This window comes from Pimephales promelas, chromosome 15, assembly GCF_988280905.1.
Source record: "Pimephales promelas chromosome 15, fPimPro1.hap1.1, whole genome shotgun sequence".
Lineage (NCBI taxonomy): Eukaryota > Metazoa > Chordata > Actinopteri > Cypriniformes > Leuciscidae > Pimephales > Pimephales promelas.
Window position 1 is genome coordinate 31,513,051 of NC_142783.1, and position 15,620 is coordinate 31,528,670.

Below are 15,620 nucleotides of genomic sequence, written 5' to 3' on the forward strand. Positions count from 1 at the left end.
TTGAGTGGCTAGTGCGGATCATTTGAGGTCTTTAAGGTGGTGCACGTGTAATTTCTACCTTGTTTAGCGACCTGGAGCTTTTCTCTCTCTGCACTCACGTTGTGTAAATAGTTCTGGAGATCGTCCCAACTACGCTTCGCATCCTGCAAAAAAAAGATTCACAAGAGCTTAGTGCTGGGGGTTAGCTAACTGAATGTAGGAACACTTAAACAGATGCTACATTTTTCAGACGTTAAACAGAAGCGCAGATGTTGTCAAGAGTAGCTTTTTCTGTAACAAGTAGCAGTGTATGGAAAATTAAAATTAATGTTTGAAAAAGTAAATATAAATCACAAGCCATAAAGCGAGCAGAGGCAATAATCAAACACACCCTCTTTGTGATTCCTCTCTCTGTCTTTAGTACAGGAAAAGTATGGCTTGTTTGACTAAATCAATTAATTTCATCAACAAGTAAAACCATAAAAATAAAAAAGGTACTTAATTGAGTAAATATTTAAACAAATAATAAATCAGATCTGTCAATTGTCATTTGTTCAGGCTTATGTAACTCTTGTTGTTGTTCTGTCGTGGCAAAATAAACAAAAAGTTGGTTAAAACAGCCGTTTAAAAATCACAATAATTTTGTTTCAATGACTCACTTAGTTGATATTTACTATATAATTGTGTGAGATTTATTTAATTAAGTCATGTCGACCCGACTGAACTGAACGGAGTCAAGTCGACCTGACTGAACCGAACGGAGTCAAGTCGACCTGACTGAACCGAACGGAGTCAAGTCGACCTGACTGAACCGAACGGAGTCAAGTCGACCTGACTGAACCGAACGGAGTCAAGTCGACCTGACTGAACCGAACGGAGTCAAGTCGACCTGACTGAACCGAACGAGGTCAAGTCGACCCGACTGAACCAAACGTAGTCAAGTCGACCCGACTGAACCGAACGGAGTCAAGTCGACCCGACTGAACCAAACGGAGTCAAGTCGACCCGACTGAACCGAACGAGGTCAAGTCGACCCGACTGAACCGAACGAGGTCAAGTCGACCCGACTGAACCGAACGGGGTCAAGTCGACCCGACTGAACCAAACGTAGTCAAGTCGACCCGACTGAACCGAACGGAGTCAAGTCGACCCGACTGAACCGAACGTAGTCAAGTCGACCCGACTGAACCGAACGTAGTCAAGTCGACCCGACTGAACCGAACGGAGTCAAGTCGACCCGACTGAACCAAACGTAGTCAAGTCGACCCGACTGAACCGAACGGAGTCAAGTCGACCCGACTGAACCAAACGGAGTCAAGTCGACCCGACTGACCCGACTGAACCGAACGGGGTCAAGTCGACCCGACTGAACCGAACGGAGTCAAGTCGACCCGACTGAACCGAACGGAGTCAAGTCGACCCGACTGAACCGAACGGAGTCAAGTCGACCCGACTGAACCGAACGGAGTCAAGTCGACCCGACTGAACCGAACGGAGTCAAGTCGACCCGACTGAACCGAACGGAGTCAAGTCGACCCGACTGAACCGAACGGAGTCAAGTCGACCCGACTGAACCGAACGGAGTCAAGTCGACCCGACTGAACCGAACGGAGTCAAGTCGACCCGACTGAACCGAACGGAGTCAAGTCGACCCGACTGAACCGAACGGAGTCAAGTCGACCCGACTGAACCGAACGAAGTCAAGTCGACCCGACTGAACCGAACGGGGTCAAGTCGACCCGACTGAACCGAACGGAGTCAAGTCGACCCGACTGAACCGAACGGAGTCAAGTCGACCCGACTGAACCGAACGGAGTCAAGTCGACCCGACTGAACCGAACGAAGTCAAGTCGACCCGACTTTTATTAGCACACCTGATCATGAATGTTTTAAGTCACACTTCTAAATAATACATTGTAATTAGCTATATTGCATTTCACACATCATAAAACATGGCGAACTGATTTTGTAAATGCCTTGTTTGGTGTTGTAATAATAATGGGATTCAGTTCAAAGATGTGTATTGTGCAATGGCATTGTGGGTGTGATGTGATCGGCACCTCCAGCTGAGAAGCATTCTGTTTGTAGTTGACTTCTAGACCCTTCCGCTGCAACTCTTCCTGCTGCAGCTTGTTTTTGGTCTCCGCTAGCTCTTTCATCAGGCCGTTGTATTCCGAACGCAGTTTATTCAGCTCTGATGACTGCCTGAAAATATATAAAAAAACAAAAGATGAACAAAAGTCTAACAGGTTTGGAAGACAATTTTTATTTTGGGGTAAATTAACCCTTTAGCAGTTTGTGCAGCACATTTCAGCAAAAAAGCTGGAAAATGCAAATAAAAATAACTCACTTGGTCTCCATCTGGTTGGTGGTGGAGCATCTCTCCACAGCATCTCTCAGGATGCCGTTCTCCTGCTGCAGCCGAGCGATCTGACTCTCCAGCTGTTCTCGGACCTGTTGGAACTGCACAGATAAAGTTCACCTGTCATTGGACGTTCTCACTAAGCGTACCAAATCACGCACACCTCCTTTTGCTCCTTCATGACGCGTACGGTCAGATCAAATTGCACTAATCTGCAATTTGCCCTCTGCATGACAGTCTTATCGGCCAACGAGATTGATTACCTTAATCTGCATCTCCTGGTAGCTCTGAGCTTTAGCCTGCATGATGTCTTTATCTCTGGCAACACGATGTTCATGCAGCACAGACTCCACACGACCTGTCTTCTGCTTCTCAGCCTGCAGTTCCTGAAATCCCACTCCATAAATGACTACCATGCTCATCAAAACAAAGCTGGCACAGTTATATTTATGGTGTGCTTACGCCGCAATTATGTGGCACTTTACAAAAGTAAAAAAAAAAAAAAAAAAACTCAGAAAATGTTCATTATTATAGGTTATAATTGCTGTTAATTTAATATTTACAACCTTGATTTGTGTGATGTGGTTATTTTCTAGTAATAAACTTGTAATCAAAGAATAACCAATCAATGAATGTAAATCAATGTTCTAATAACAGAGTAATGTGATTCTTTCTTTGATATATCTGAAGAACAAATTTTTTCTTTTAAGTGGGAAATTCATTTGAACCCTGTTCATGAAAAGTGCCACATATATCCAAACCAGGAAGCCTGATACTCACATCAGGAAACACAAGAGACATTAATGACTAACCTGGCTTAACTGTTTGACTTTGCCCTTGGCAATGGACGCCTCCTCCTGTAGCGTGCTCAGAAGACGATCCTTCTCCGCGAGCTGCTGGGCCGAAGGCTCAAACTTAGCTGCGGACTGAGAAAACACAACCAGACAAATCCTCAGAAATTTGACTACTCAAACTTCCACTCCTGAACATATTTCACTAATGCATGACGGCAAAAAAACACTAAAAGTGAACCTCATCCTCTAACCTTGTACCAGTTGTCCAAAGCATTGGGACTCTTGTCTCTGAGCAGCGAGACGAGACTAACAACATCAGTATCTGACAGCACCAGCCCACTCAGACCAGCCAGCAGCTCCTTCAGCTTCACCTCAGAGTTCTCTGCACAAAAACAGACACACATCAGCCACCGGTTCACACCGCAGATATTCAGGAAATTCATTTTAAAACCCTCCGTAGGCAATGTTTTATGCTGCCATCTAATACAAGTCAAGAAGGTTGCATGCATCTTTCATGGAGAAGCCCATTCCATTATGCTTTGTACGAGGCTCAGTGGAACAAATATTGCAAGATGGTGAAGAATGTGGGCGAAACGCTGATTATGAACTTACTTAAGTATCAATAAAATTGTTTTAAATAGTTAAGATCCGACTATAATCCCCACATATTACACCCATACACATGTGCTACTGTAAAAGATGCATTAAAAGATGCCAAGTACCTTTGTTGGTTTCACTCTTCTGTTTCTTGCCGTGTTTGGTGGGCGCGGGAGCAGGAGGCGGTGTCTCGTTGTTTTGGTTGCTCTGGTGGTTTATTGGGGCAGCGGAGTCAGTCTGAGCGACTGGGGCAGAGGACTGGACATGTACCTCATCCACTGAAACAAATATGACCACAGGAGTCACTTAAGGAATAAGTTATGCAAACTTATTAAAACTGTTTCATCTTTCATCTATGGAGAAGTTTAAAAGAACGGTCATGCGGCTCTTTTCCATATGATGAACAGATTAAAGCAAAAATAAAAGTCTATTTGCCATAAATATGCACAAATGATTTACGAAAGCTTATAACCACTTTCATGGTGCTTTCTTGCTGCTTTGGAGCTTGACAATCCCTCCAGTCCACACACTCAAAAGTAACAGAATCACCATTGGCTATTAAGTTTACACTGGTGTCAGTATGATTTTATGTTTATCAAGGAAGTCTTTTCTCAGAGCTGACTCAACTGCAAATTTTATTCTCTCTAGTTTGTCTTATTTTGGTGTCTTCCCACCTGTGACAACGGGTTCAACCTTCTGCTTCTTCTTTCGACGGCCACTGCCGCTGGAGGCAGTAGGTGGCGCTGCTGTAGTAACAGGGGCGGCTCCGTCCTGAACCTTTACCTCCATGATCACAGGCTCCTCCTTCACCACACGAGGAGACAGATCGAGCTTGACCTCAGGTGGATGCTCTTCTGTGTGAAAAGACAGCTAGTTATCTTCATAGAGGAACATAAGAAAAGAACTTGCAAAATGATTTTGTGCGACTCGCCCATGCCGAAATTGCCATGTGTTATCATGCAACATCTTTTAAGTTAAAATATTTAGCCAAAATTTGTCCAAAATTTGGAAATCATTGGCAAAGATCACAGATGTTAAATTAGCGCTTCCCTGATTATATGTTTTTCAGGTGTCAGTGTCTATATTGTGTAGAGTTGGGACAACTTTTGATGGACTCTAATGCATTTTACTCTGACTTGAGTTGGACTTGTTGAGTCCACAGCTATTGGTGAAATACATTTGGGACAGTTGACGGAAATGTCACTGAACCAATTGACCTATGGCTAAGCCACGCCCCCTCCACTCACTCGGACACATAGTCAACATTCGGGGACAGGCGCTATGGCAGCGGTCACAGTAGGAGACGTTTCACAGGAGGCGATTAGTGATTTTTGGAGGCAGGAAAATTATATATCATCTTGAAGTCACCTAAAGGGCATTACCTATGCATTGGAGGGTTATATTTAATAATTTTATTGTTGAGAAGGTCAATGAGGCGAAAATGTACAGATCACAGAGTAAACGTGATAAACCGCATATCGTTGCCATCACCGTTTGGTGCTACAGTATTTACAAAAATTATTCAGCACAACATTGTTAACATTTGTTATCTCGGATATTTACAGATACGTTAATGAAGCTAAGTGACATGATGTACAACGCAGCTAAAAGCTAACGTTAACGTTTTCTAATGTTAGTCTAACGTTAGCCTAACGTTACGTTAGAGATTTTAAAGATAACGTTCAAATACGTTGTTGACTTGACTTATCCACGTTTAGTTGGCGTTGTGGTCTACCACATAACTTATTCCAGAACAGACACGTATCTCAGTTGAGATGTGGCTTGGGAAAGGGTAAAAAATACACACCGTCGCCCAGCCTCTCGGGAACCTAGTGTCGGAGTTGCATGTACCCCATGCACACCGTTTGACCATTTTAAACTTAAAATGACAAGAAAAACAAATCAAAACAGACTAACTGCAATGCATTTCAATGGACGTGGAAGTGGGACATGGGGTTAGCTGTGCGCTGTGATTGGCTCATCGTGTTTGAGGGCGTTGCTTATCCATAGGTCAATTGGTGTCGCATGTGTTTTTAAGTCTTGCCAGTTTAAATGGTCGAGCGATTTTAGGTTGTTCAAGCACAAGAAGACGTGAAAACCAGATATTCCTCTTCTACTGTAACAGAAAAATCACAAACTGCTCTGACCACTTACATGGCCTTTGCTCGACACACATTCACATTTGTAGGTAGGCCACTCACCAGACTCACTCTTCTGCTTCTTGGCTTTCTTTTTGCCGGTAGTCTCAGCTGGGACAGGGGGCGTGGCCTGAGGTGGGCTGGACTGCTTGGTCAGCGGGATGGCTTGCTCTTTACGGACTGAAGGTTTTGAACCATTGACTTCCGGTTCTTCTGAGGCAGGAGGAGTAGATGGGGTTGTACGGGAAAGCGGTACAACCGTTGGGGCAGGAGTTGGAGAGGCTTTAGGCTTCTTCTCTTTCTTCTTCCTCTCTCTTATCCCGGACGGAGGTTCTGCCAGGACAGGCGCAGCAACAGGTGGACTCATGGGTACCGCCTCAGAGTCCTCATCATTTGAGGCAGGGCTAGTGGCATCAGATGGATCGAAATCCCTCAGGTCTTCCTCCGACTCGCCGCCTCCACCTCCTCCGCCCACTCCACTTCCGCCAGTCTCCTTCTTCTTGTTCTTCTTTTTCTCGTTCTTCTTACGAGCCTCGGGCTTGGCGGGAGGCAGTTTAAGGTCTTTTTTCTGGCGGGCCAGAACCTCATCGTAGGAAGTCTCTTTCATGAAGAGCCAGAAAAAGAGGAACATGAGAGCGATTACCAGCGACGGTGCCAGGATGAGAAGGTACTGCGAGTCAACCATGTCCAGCGCCATTCTTAAAGAACACAGAGCAGAAAGACAAGGTCAGCACTAATGTTGGATGACAACATGGCCAAACAAACAACTGAATAATGCAATCTACAAGGAATCAACACTGTTTATGTCAGGCATGCCTAACTCAGTTCATCTTTTGCAGAGGTGGTGTTTTATCCTCTTTGACGTCATAGTTCCCCACTTTGAAAAACGAGTCGTTTGCTGAGGCTGGTGTCAATAAAAGCTTTTCAAAACAAGGACGTTTTCAGTTTTGAAACTTACAGGATATTCTTATAATATGACGACCACTTAGTTGTCAAAAGCTCAAGGAAAATTTGATTTCTCAGTTCATCACCCCTTTAAATGATGACAGAATTTTCATTTTTGGGTGGAGTATCCCTTTGAGGTGTTTTGACCCAAATATCTGGATATAAAGAGAAGGGCCTAATTATATACAACAAAACGACATGTATACCACATCAGATAACCCCTGAATTGAATCAATCTCAACATGAGAAAAGATATGAATCATCAATTATCTATCAGACTATGCCGCTACCACAGCCATTTGTTTCACTAGTTGCCGTTTAAAGGCGGTTCATAACAGAATGCCTCAGGCATAGCAAATTCAGCACACCTTCCTTAGGAGAGAAAAAATGAAATCATGGCACACTTATTCAGCAAATTGCATAAGATGTTCTAACAGGGCCAACCAACAGAATTCATTGAAACGCCTCCTGTAAAAAGCACACCTCCTCCATATCTCCGGCTTGTTCCACCTCCACCCTCTCACAGTGGTATGAGCCAATTAGTGTGTGCTGAGGCCAGCAATCTGAGTTTACTTATTGACACCGAGTTAAGTACCTGTTAGCAAGTGACACTCGCTCACTCACGTCCTTTTTTCTCAGCATGAACCAAGACTATATAGGAGTAATATGATCACTGAGCGATATATGTAATGAATAGTATTTCTTTGCTGAACACATGACTCCAGGCTTGTTATTCAAGACACCCTTGCTAACTCGATTGACATCCTAAACTTAAGTGCAGAGGGGCTTTGCAAGCAACCAAAATATCCAGCCGGGAAAATGTCACTCCAGTCCGCTGACGCAGAGTGGTCTCAGATCTGAAAACGGCACTGACGCCCCCCTCAATGCTAATCTGTCCAAAGCTCAGCCATTTAAGGCCTCAGTGCAGAAAAAACATCTGTTCAGGGTGAATGTCAATCGTTTTTAAATGTCAAATTTTTTAATGTAAAGGCCTATGTATAGTTTATATTACGTTTTAGATTTTAGAAAATTACCTAAACGAAACTGAGAAATTCTGCATTGTAAACTAGCTGAAATAAAATAAGTTTAGGGTTTTTAAAATACAATCTGTATTTTAAAATAATATCTGTATTAAAATCTAAAGTCTGACAGGCAAATATGGTAACACTTTACAATAAGGTTTCTAACATTAAAGCATTTATTAATCTTAAAGTTTACTCTTTCCTCACCGTTTTTTTCTTCTTCTTTTTTTTTTGCCAGCACCAACATTATTGGTCATTTTCACAAAAGTGTTATGGCCCCCAGAATATTTTCTAGTATGAATATCTGAACATGCAATCCACCAAAATAATAAATCATTAACAAACATTAATAAATTATGTAACAAATGTATTGCTCATTGTAGTAAAGTGTCTTTAAAATTATCTTCAATCAATTTTTCGACTGATGTATAATTACGACTAGGCAACAAGGGAAAGACAGCCTCCTGATGGAAGCCATAAAAGTGGACATTTGGTTGAGTGCTTTCGTACAAAATCCGAAGCAAACAGAAACAGTGGCCTGTTGTGCTGGATGACACGCATGACTGAGTTCTGCCTTCAGGACAGTGAAGAAACACAACGACAAGAAGCACCAGGTCCTGGAACAGCCTTTTGCTCTCTGTCTGACAGCAAAAGCAAAAGTCTGTTCGGTTCAGCGTGTCCAAGAGATCCACTGTGCTGGGAATCTGGATAAGCCGATTACATTATGAATACATTTAGGAGCACCATTCTATTACAATTTCCCAGGAGTCCTTAAAGAGGCCATCAGTCCAACACACTCCATTTTCCACTCACATCTCACAACGTTACGTAGTAGTGCACATAAATAAAGAGTTCACATGCATCTTTATTTCTTGGAAATAGTCTCTTGTTGGCTATGTCATACTCTTAACAAGCAATTTGTCCCAAGGCAGACAGAGAATTAGGGTGGAACTGGAATGCTTGTCATTTACTAAATTCCACTGTCCCGTTCATGCACATTAAATACTTTTTCTAATTTGATTATACTTTCAGCTACCAGGAAAAACTGTGCTATTGTCAGCATCGAACACATTTTAAAATGTATTCTGCAGAATTTCTCTGATTTATCATCATCATAATGATAATGATGCATAAAATAATGGGCTTGAGAAATATATTCTTTTTGCATTAATTGGTGTATTGATTATTGGGTCTATCAATACATGGGACCACGTGGTGTGTAGTGGCAAAGTATCTTAATATACAATTTCAATTTTAATATATTGCTTGCTTGGACGATTACACAACTTTTTTTTACATGTTTAGTTCAACAATCAGATTTCAGAAGATTGCTTTTATTTCAGAAAAAAAAAGAACAAAGATAAAACTTAAGTTGTGAGAGAAAAAAGTTGCATAAACAATGACATAAATAATAATAAATTTAATTATTAATAGTAAAATATTCTAAATTCATGTTTTATTTTTGATTCATGTTTGATTCTGACGTTGAATGACAAATTAACAAAATTCATACACTACACAGTTGAGTTCATAGTGTGTTGTGCATCCTTCGGGACACAACTATCATACAAGGGCCTAACGTCTGCGGCTGCAGTTACCTTTCCTTCAATGAACTAATGTAAGGGACTAATCTACATTAATCAGTAATACTCCATTAAACTATAAATATCCCGACTTGCATTGCATTTCTTCACATTTCAATATATGTACATTTGAAACCAGCACTATCATGTTATCTTACCATGTTTGGGGTAACTTATTTTCATTTTATTTTAAATTATGAATACTTTTATTCAGCAAGAATACATTAAATTTCTCAAAATTGATAAAGACATTTGTAATGTTACAAAATAAATGCTGTTCTTTTGAACGTTAAATAATCCTGAAAAAACGTATCATGGTCTTCCACAAAAATATTAAGCAGAACAACACTAACAAAAAAAAAATTAAAAAAAATCAGGGGTGGTGATGGCACAGTGGATAAGACACATGCCTTTAGTGTGAGAAACCCGGGTTCGAATCCACTGTGAGACACCAATGTGTCCCTGAGCAAGAATTTAACCCCTAGTTGCTCCAGAGGCGTGCGACTTCTGACATATATAGCAATTGTAAGTCGCTTTGGATAAAAGCGTCAGCTAAATGAATAAATGTAAATGTAAAAAAAAGATGTTTAACAAATCATCATATTTAAATGATTTCTAAATAATGTGAAAAAAAATCCAGCTTTGCATCGCAGGAATAAATTATATTTTAAAATCTATAATCAAATATGATAATAAAAAGAAAACACTTGCGTGAAAGCATGGACTAAGGCAATTGAAGGAAAGGAATTTTGGAAGCATGCAAGACGGGACAAGCAGCCGTTGAGGTGCAAGCACACTCTGCTCATTGCCCTTACTTGCATATTCCTTGTTAAGTAAGTGGAAACACATTTCTTTGGCTTCACACATCTCTGTGCACAGAGAACAAAGTGGAGATGGGTGTGGTGCGCTCACTTGCTCTGAACTGCGTGTGCTTTTCTTTGTCCTGCAGAGAGGAAAGCCAAAACAAAACTGAGAAGCGGTGCGTCTGAATGCGGCCACAGGATGAGGACTTTCGGCAGATCTGCGTGAGACTGTCGTGTTACGCAGCACACGGGACCTGTGTGGCCTTGTATCTGGTCAACATTGTCCCCCGGTTTCACAGACAAAGCTTAAATATATGCACGCTGCTACATCTCTACTTGACCGTGTATCACGCTGCTTTATGCTTCGCGTAAAAGTTTGTGTTTACATAATACTGTATGTGTGTATAATTATTTTGTATATATAAATACACACACATGCACATATATATATTTAAGAAATATTTGCATGTATATATTTTATATATATATTTATACAAAAATATTTGATATATTAATAACACATTTTTCTTAAATATAAACATACATACGTGTGTCTTTATATATACAAAATAATTACACACACTACACACACACATATTATGCAAACACAAACTTTTATTTTGGATGTGATAAATCACGATTAATCGTTTCACAGCCCTAAAAGCTACATATATATATATATATATATATATAAATGATATTGGCCATATTTATTAATTATCAGAATCGGCTGATATGATATGAATGGCAGCATTTTCCCACTTCACGAGGTGAAGGTCTCTCTTAATGAAAAAGTATTATAGCGTTAATTTTATAGAAACAGAAACAAGTAGTTGCCATCTAAAGTATAACTTGTTTTATCAAGTTCAACTTTTAATAGAATTCATTTTTAAATTATTTTTTTCTAATTCGGGTTTGTCAGGTTGTGAAATGCTTTGTTGCCTCAGATCAAAGTTTTTATGTTGTGATTCACCTCGTAACTTGATTAGTTTGGTTCAAGGATATAACTCTGCAACAGACTTCCTCTTTATCCCAATGTGGAAAGTACTTTTCGAACCAAGGCTTCTTATGATGTAACAAATCAAATTTAATTGCAGTAAATGCCAAGTATGTTTTTGCTATCTTCAAGTTCAATATTGTGATGTCAGCCATCAGCTCTCCAAGATATCGGCATCTGCATTGGCCATCAAAAAATGTACATAGGTCGGCCACAAATCCAGTTTTACTATTATTTGTTCTGAACAATTTAAACCAATCAAACAGTCTCTCAGACCCATGTAAGAAAAAGAAACCCCTTTGTTTGAAAGTCAGGAGGCAGCGGAAGTTAAAATGAAGTCATCTTACTAGTCTTATTACATAAGCTCCTCTCTTTGTTTATTTAAATACATAGACTACTTAGAACAATGATTCAAACGAAGAGAGGAAACTAAGCTTACATATATTGCTGCAAAGGCAACATGGCATGAAAAGAGCGGCTCCACACCAATATAAACAAAGCTCTCTAACAGATCTACAAAATGCTCCTCCAAGAACACTATTTTCTTTACTGTAATGACATTTGATGCAAAAAGGAAGTTTGGGACATATCTTTTTTGTTTTAGTAACATCATAAATCATACATTTTGATAACATCACAACGAAGGACCATGATTAGATACTTGTGTAGTTGTAATAGTGGGAGGGGCATTCTCATTCTCAAGAGCATCTGATAGGACAGACGTGTACACACCCCTGAGTGCAATACTGTTGCCCACTTTTTCAGAAGCCTTGGTTCGAAAAGTACTGTTTTCACATTGGGATAAAGAGGAAGTCTGTTGCAGAGTTATATCCTTGAATCAAACCAATCAAGTTACGAGGTGAATCACAACATAAAAACTTTGATCTGAGGCAACAAAGCAATTCACAACCTGACAAACCTGAATGGCTTTAATGAAGAATTGCAAACGACAATCAAAATAAAATGATGGATAAATATATATAAAACTATTAAATATGTTATGTATATAGAAAACAATATCTATGGCATTGACATTATATATATATATATAATGTATATACTTTAGGGATGCACCGATATGAACATTGTAGCCGATACGATAACTGATTATTATGAATATATTTATTTGAAAGCTGATAACTAACATAAACAAAAGGAAGCTGGAGCGCTGCTGGTGTCCCTTGTATCCTCTGGTGCTCTTGGAAGGGCTGAAAGTTCATAAAAATTGGAAAGAAATCCAAGTCCAGGCACTCAGGGTTACAAAAGTGAAAAAGGCCTTTATTTAACAATTGTTAAATAAAGGCCTTTTTCACTTTTGTAACCCTGAGTGCCTGGACTTGGATTTCTTTCCAATTTTTCTGATAACTAACATATTGGCAGCTTTATATAATTTTTGAGAGCCTGATTACAAAAACAAAAGTCTCACCATTAAATCCATGTCTCAAGCACACAATTATAATTATTTTCTCATTATAATTTTATGTAGCCTATATGACAGACTTTTAATCATTCACTTTCACAAGTTGAATTTAATTGTATTTTCCTTTTTTTAATGATTATAATTTCCAATTATATTTCAAGTGATTCAAAACCATCATGGCGAATACCAGCATTAAATGAAATATTCCATTATTTATTGGCTTTAATATATCAGCCGATAACAATATTAAATATTAACATACCGATATGGTGGCCGATATATCGTGCATCCCTAAAATATATTTAAGTAGAATAATAACATAGGTTTATTAAGCTATTTGCAGTGCTTTTTAGCAGAATAATCACTAATGTATGTCCAGGAATTCCACTGTTAAACATGATTTAAAAAATAAATTAAAATAATTAGGACTAGTTGCTTCAACAGAAAGATATAACATAAATTAACAGAGTAGGTCTGTCTTTAAAGTCACCATGAAATCAAAATGGACAATACTTTTTTTTTATGAAACATCGCCGTATCTATTATAAATGATTCATCGATGCACATCATTATTTTTTAATCCATATCCCCTAGTTATCTTTAATGAAAATAACACCCCTCCCCTCTTGCAGCTCATCTCTTCTCTGATGATGCGTTTACTGGCAGGAGGGCGGGACAACCTGTCACTCACATGGCATAGACCAATAACTAATGACAATGATCCAATCAATTGCGTTATCATTCAAGAATCAAAGTCAATTCCCCTATGGAGAAAATGAATGGGGTTTTCACTTCCTGGAAAATGAAAGTTGCTCTGTAAATGAGTCAGAGATATTTTAGGTTTCTTTTTTCGTTTTTTTTTTTTCATTAGAAATTACTGTATATTTTAAACATGCTAAATAGTATAACTATTATAAATACTATGAATAAAAGATATGGATTAAAAAGAAACCAAAATAAAATTTTGATTTCATGTGGTATTTTAACGACTGCTCCCTTCGTTTTCTTAGAAGACAGGTCAGTGCGCATGCGCTCACTTATGGCGACTATTTAAAGCCACCCATCTACTACTGACAGATAATCCTTTCCGTTAGCTTCATCAAGGGAAGAGTGCAGCCCTGAAGGGCTACTTAAATCAAACCAGGCTCTAATGGCAGCGATAAGCGTGATAAGTTCAAACCAATATATTATTTCCATTGTAATTTCTACGATAAGACAACATAAAGTGGGGGCAATGAGCAAAGTCCCACGCTTAAATTACTTCACGGCAGTAAAGATTTAAAGTTGGTCGTGACGTTTAATAAGCAACTGACTGACACCTCATATGACTGACCAAATAATCAACAGCAGAAGCATGAGACTGTCCAGGCAAGCATGTAATGTGAAAAAACAGCAGGGAAATGAGAACATATCTTCAGCTCTATCGCACTGATTAGTATCACTAGCTTAGCTTAGCTGTATAGAGAGAGGCGTGCCGAGGATTGATTGGACATCATCAGCTTGTTCAGCAGATTTAAACCCCCATGCGAAGTACATATGTACGGTCGACCGACAGCTAGTATCTCAGGTCTTCACGGTTTACATCCACACCCTTGTCCCGTGTAAGGGTGTCTGTGCTCCTTCGGCATGGCATGAAGGATCTACGGAGCGAGAAGTGCGCTAGGCCCCGTGTGATCTGCTCCATTCACTCGCGCTTCACTTCACTATCTGTGTATAAAGCCGCTGCTTCACGTACCTGCGGTGGTGTCCTCGCGGTTATTGTTATTGTCGGGATGTAAATGCGTTCCTGAAGGGGAAGCGCTGTGGACTGCGGCTGTGGCCCGGTTGTAGGTGGCACGTCTGCTGGTTTCGCTTTGGCAGGGTCAGGTCAGTGTGGAATGAAACGCACAGTGAGGGAAGAAGACGGAACTCTGCCAGAGACACCGGGGGTTACGGAAATCTCGCGAGAAGAGCAGTTCTTGCTGTTAGGGAATGGGTTGGGCTCGCTCGGTCAGAACAGCACAGCTAATGAACTTTATTTGTTTATAAATTTTATTTTAACCCTGTAAAGCTTGACATACAATAATAGTCAGAAAAGTCTCATTTAAATAAAGAAAATCTAAAATTTGCATGTTTTTTTTTTATCCTACAATGATGAATCCATCAGGTTTTTATGACCTATATTATAATATGAGAATTCGGAGCTAATTTGGATGGAAAAAACACCTCAGTTTCATTGAGAACCAAATTGAGTGGATATTTATATGGTCAGAAATTGTGCAAGTCAATGAGATCTTTATAACAGTATAGATCCAGAAAGGTGTGTTGAGGCAAGTTGGAGCTAAAACATGCAGGACAGTGGCCCTCCAGAACAAAGTTTTGACACCCCTGGGTTAGGGTACAGTTAGCCCAAATTACATTTACCTCTCTGGGCTGGACGTCTAGTAAGGAGGAGCTAGATGTAAGCATTCTCTGCACTAAGCAGCCTCTTGTTTTGTCTCAAGGTGAACACCAGTGTTTGTTTAGGTATAAGAGCAGCAGAGATGACCAATTTACCACCAGAAGTTATTCAGGAGGCCAAAGCTATCTCAGCTAAAATCAGCCAAAACTGGGTATGTTATGATTCATGAATTATATATTCTAGAGGTACAGGAGAAAAATCATATCCAGATAGCCTGCAGAGTTAGTTTTTTCTAACACACATTTATTATAGCTACTTTAATATCCTAATTGAACTAAGGTATAAACCTGGCTTCATTTAAGCCCTGTCTGTGAAACTGGGCCTATATCTCCCAATAATATGTCTTGATAAGATGATATTGAAATGCATAGTTTTTGTGATCAAAGAGAGATCAAGAGGTGCATCAACACCAAACCAGTTGAGAACCACTGGTTTATATCACCTCAAAGTGGAACACATGGACTCACATAGTTTTGGTCTGTTTAAATTAACATTTGATTTATTTGATTAGTGGAACAAGCTAAACTTGCATTGTGAAAA

General features: G+C 39.7%; 1 protein-coding gene across 5 annotated transcripts in view; it reads right to left on the minus strand.

The window, feature by feature from the left end:
- The window catches only part of ktn1 (kinectin 1), a 35,382-nt gene that overhangs the window by 17,862 nt on the left and 1,900 nt on the right, over positions 1-15,620 (minus strand). For 2 of the 5 annotated variants that reach the window (XM_039666701.2, XM_039666679.2), the window contains exons 1-10: positions 14,376-14,546; positions 5,934-6,568; positions 4,407-4,586; positions 3,858-4,010; positions 3,387-3,517; positions 3,154-3,267; positions 2,605-2,727; positions 2,330-2,442; positions 2,040-2,184; positions 59-143 (exon numbers count right to left, since the gene is read on the minus strand). In XM_039666701.2, the coding sequence (XP_039522635.1) occupies positions 59-143; positions 2,040-2,184; positions 2,330-2,442; positions 2,605-2,727; positions 3,154-3,267; positions 3,387-3,517; positions 3,858-4,010; positions 4,407-4,586; positions 5,934-6,567 (1,678 nt within the window). In that variant the 5' untranslated portion in view covers position 6,568; positions 14,376-14,546. Of the gene's footprint in view, positions 1-58; positions 144-2,039; positions 2,185-2,329; positions 2,443-2,604; positions 2,728-3,153; positions 3,268-3,386; positions 3,518-3,857; positions 4,011-4,406; positions 4,587-5,933; positions 6,569-14,375; positions 14,547-15,620 lie in introns of those variants that run through there. The other 3 variants (XM_039666685.2, XM_039666693.2, XM_089120536.1) reach the window with 3 other exon arrangements.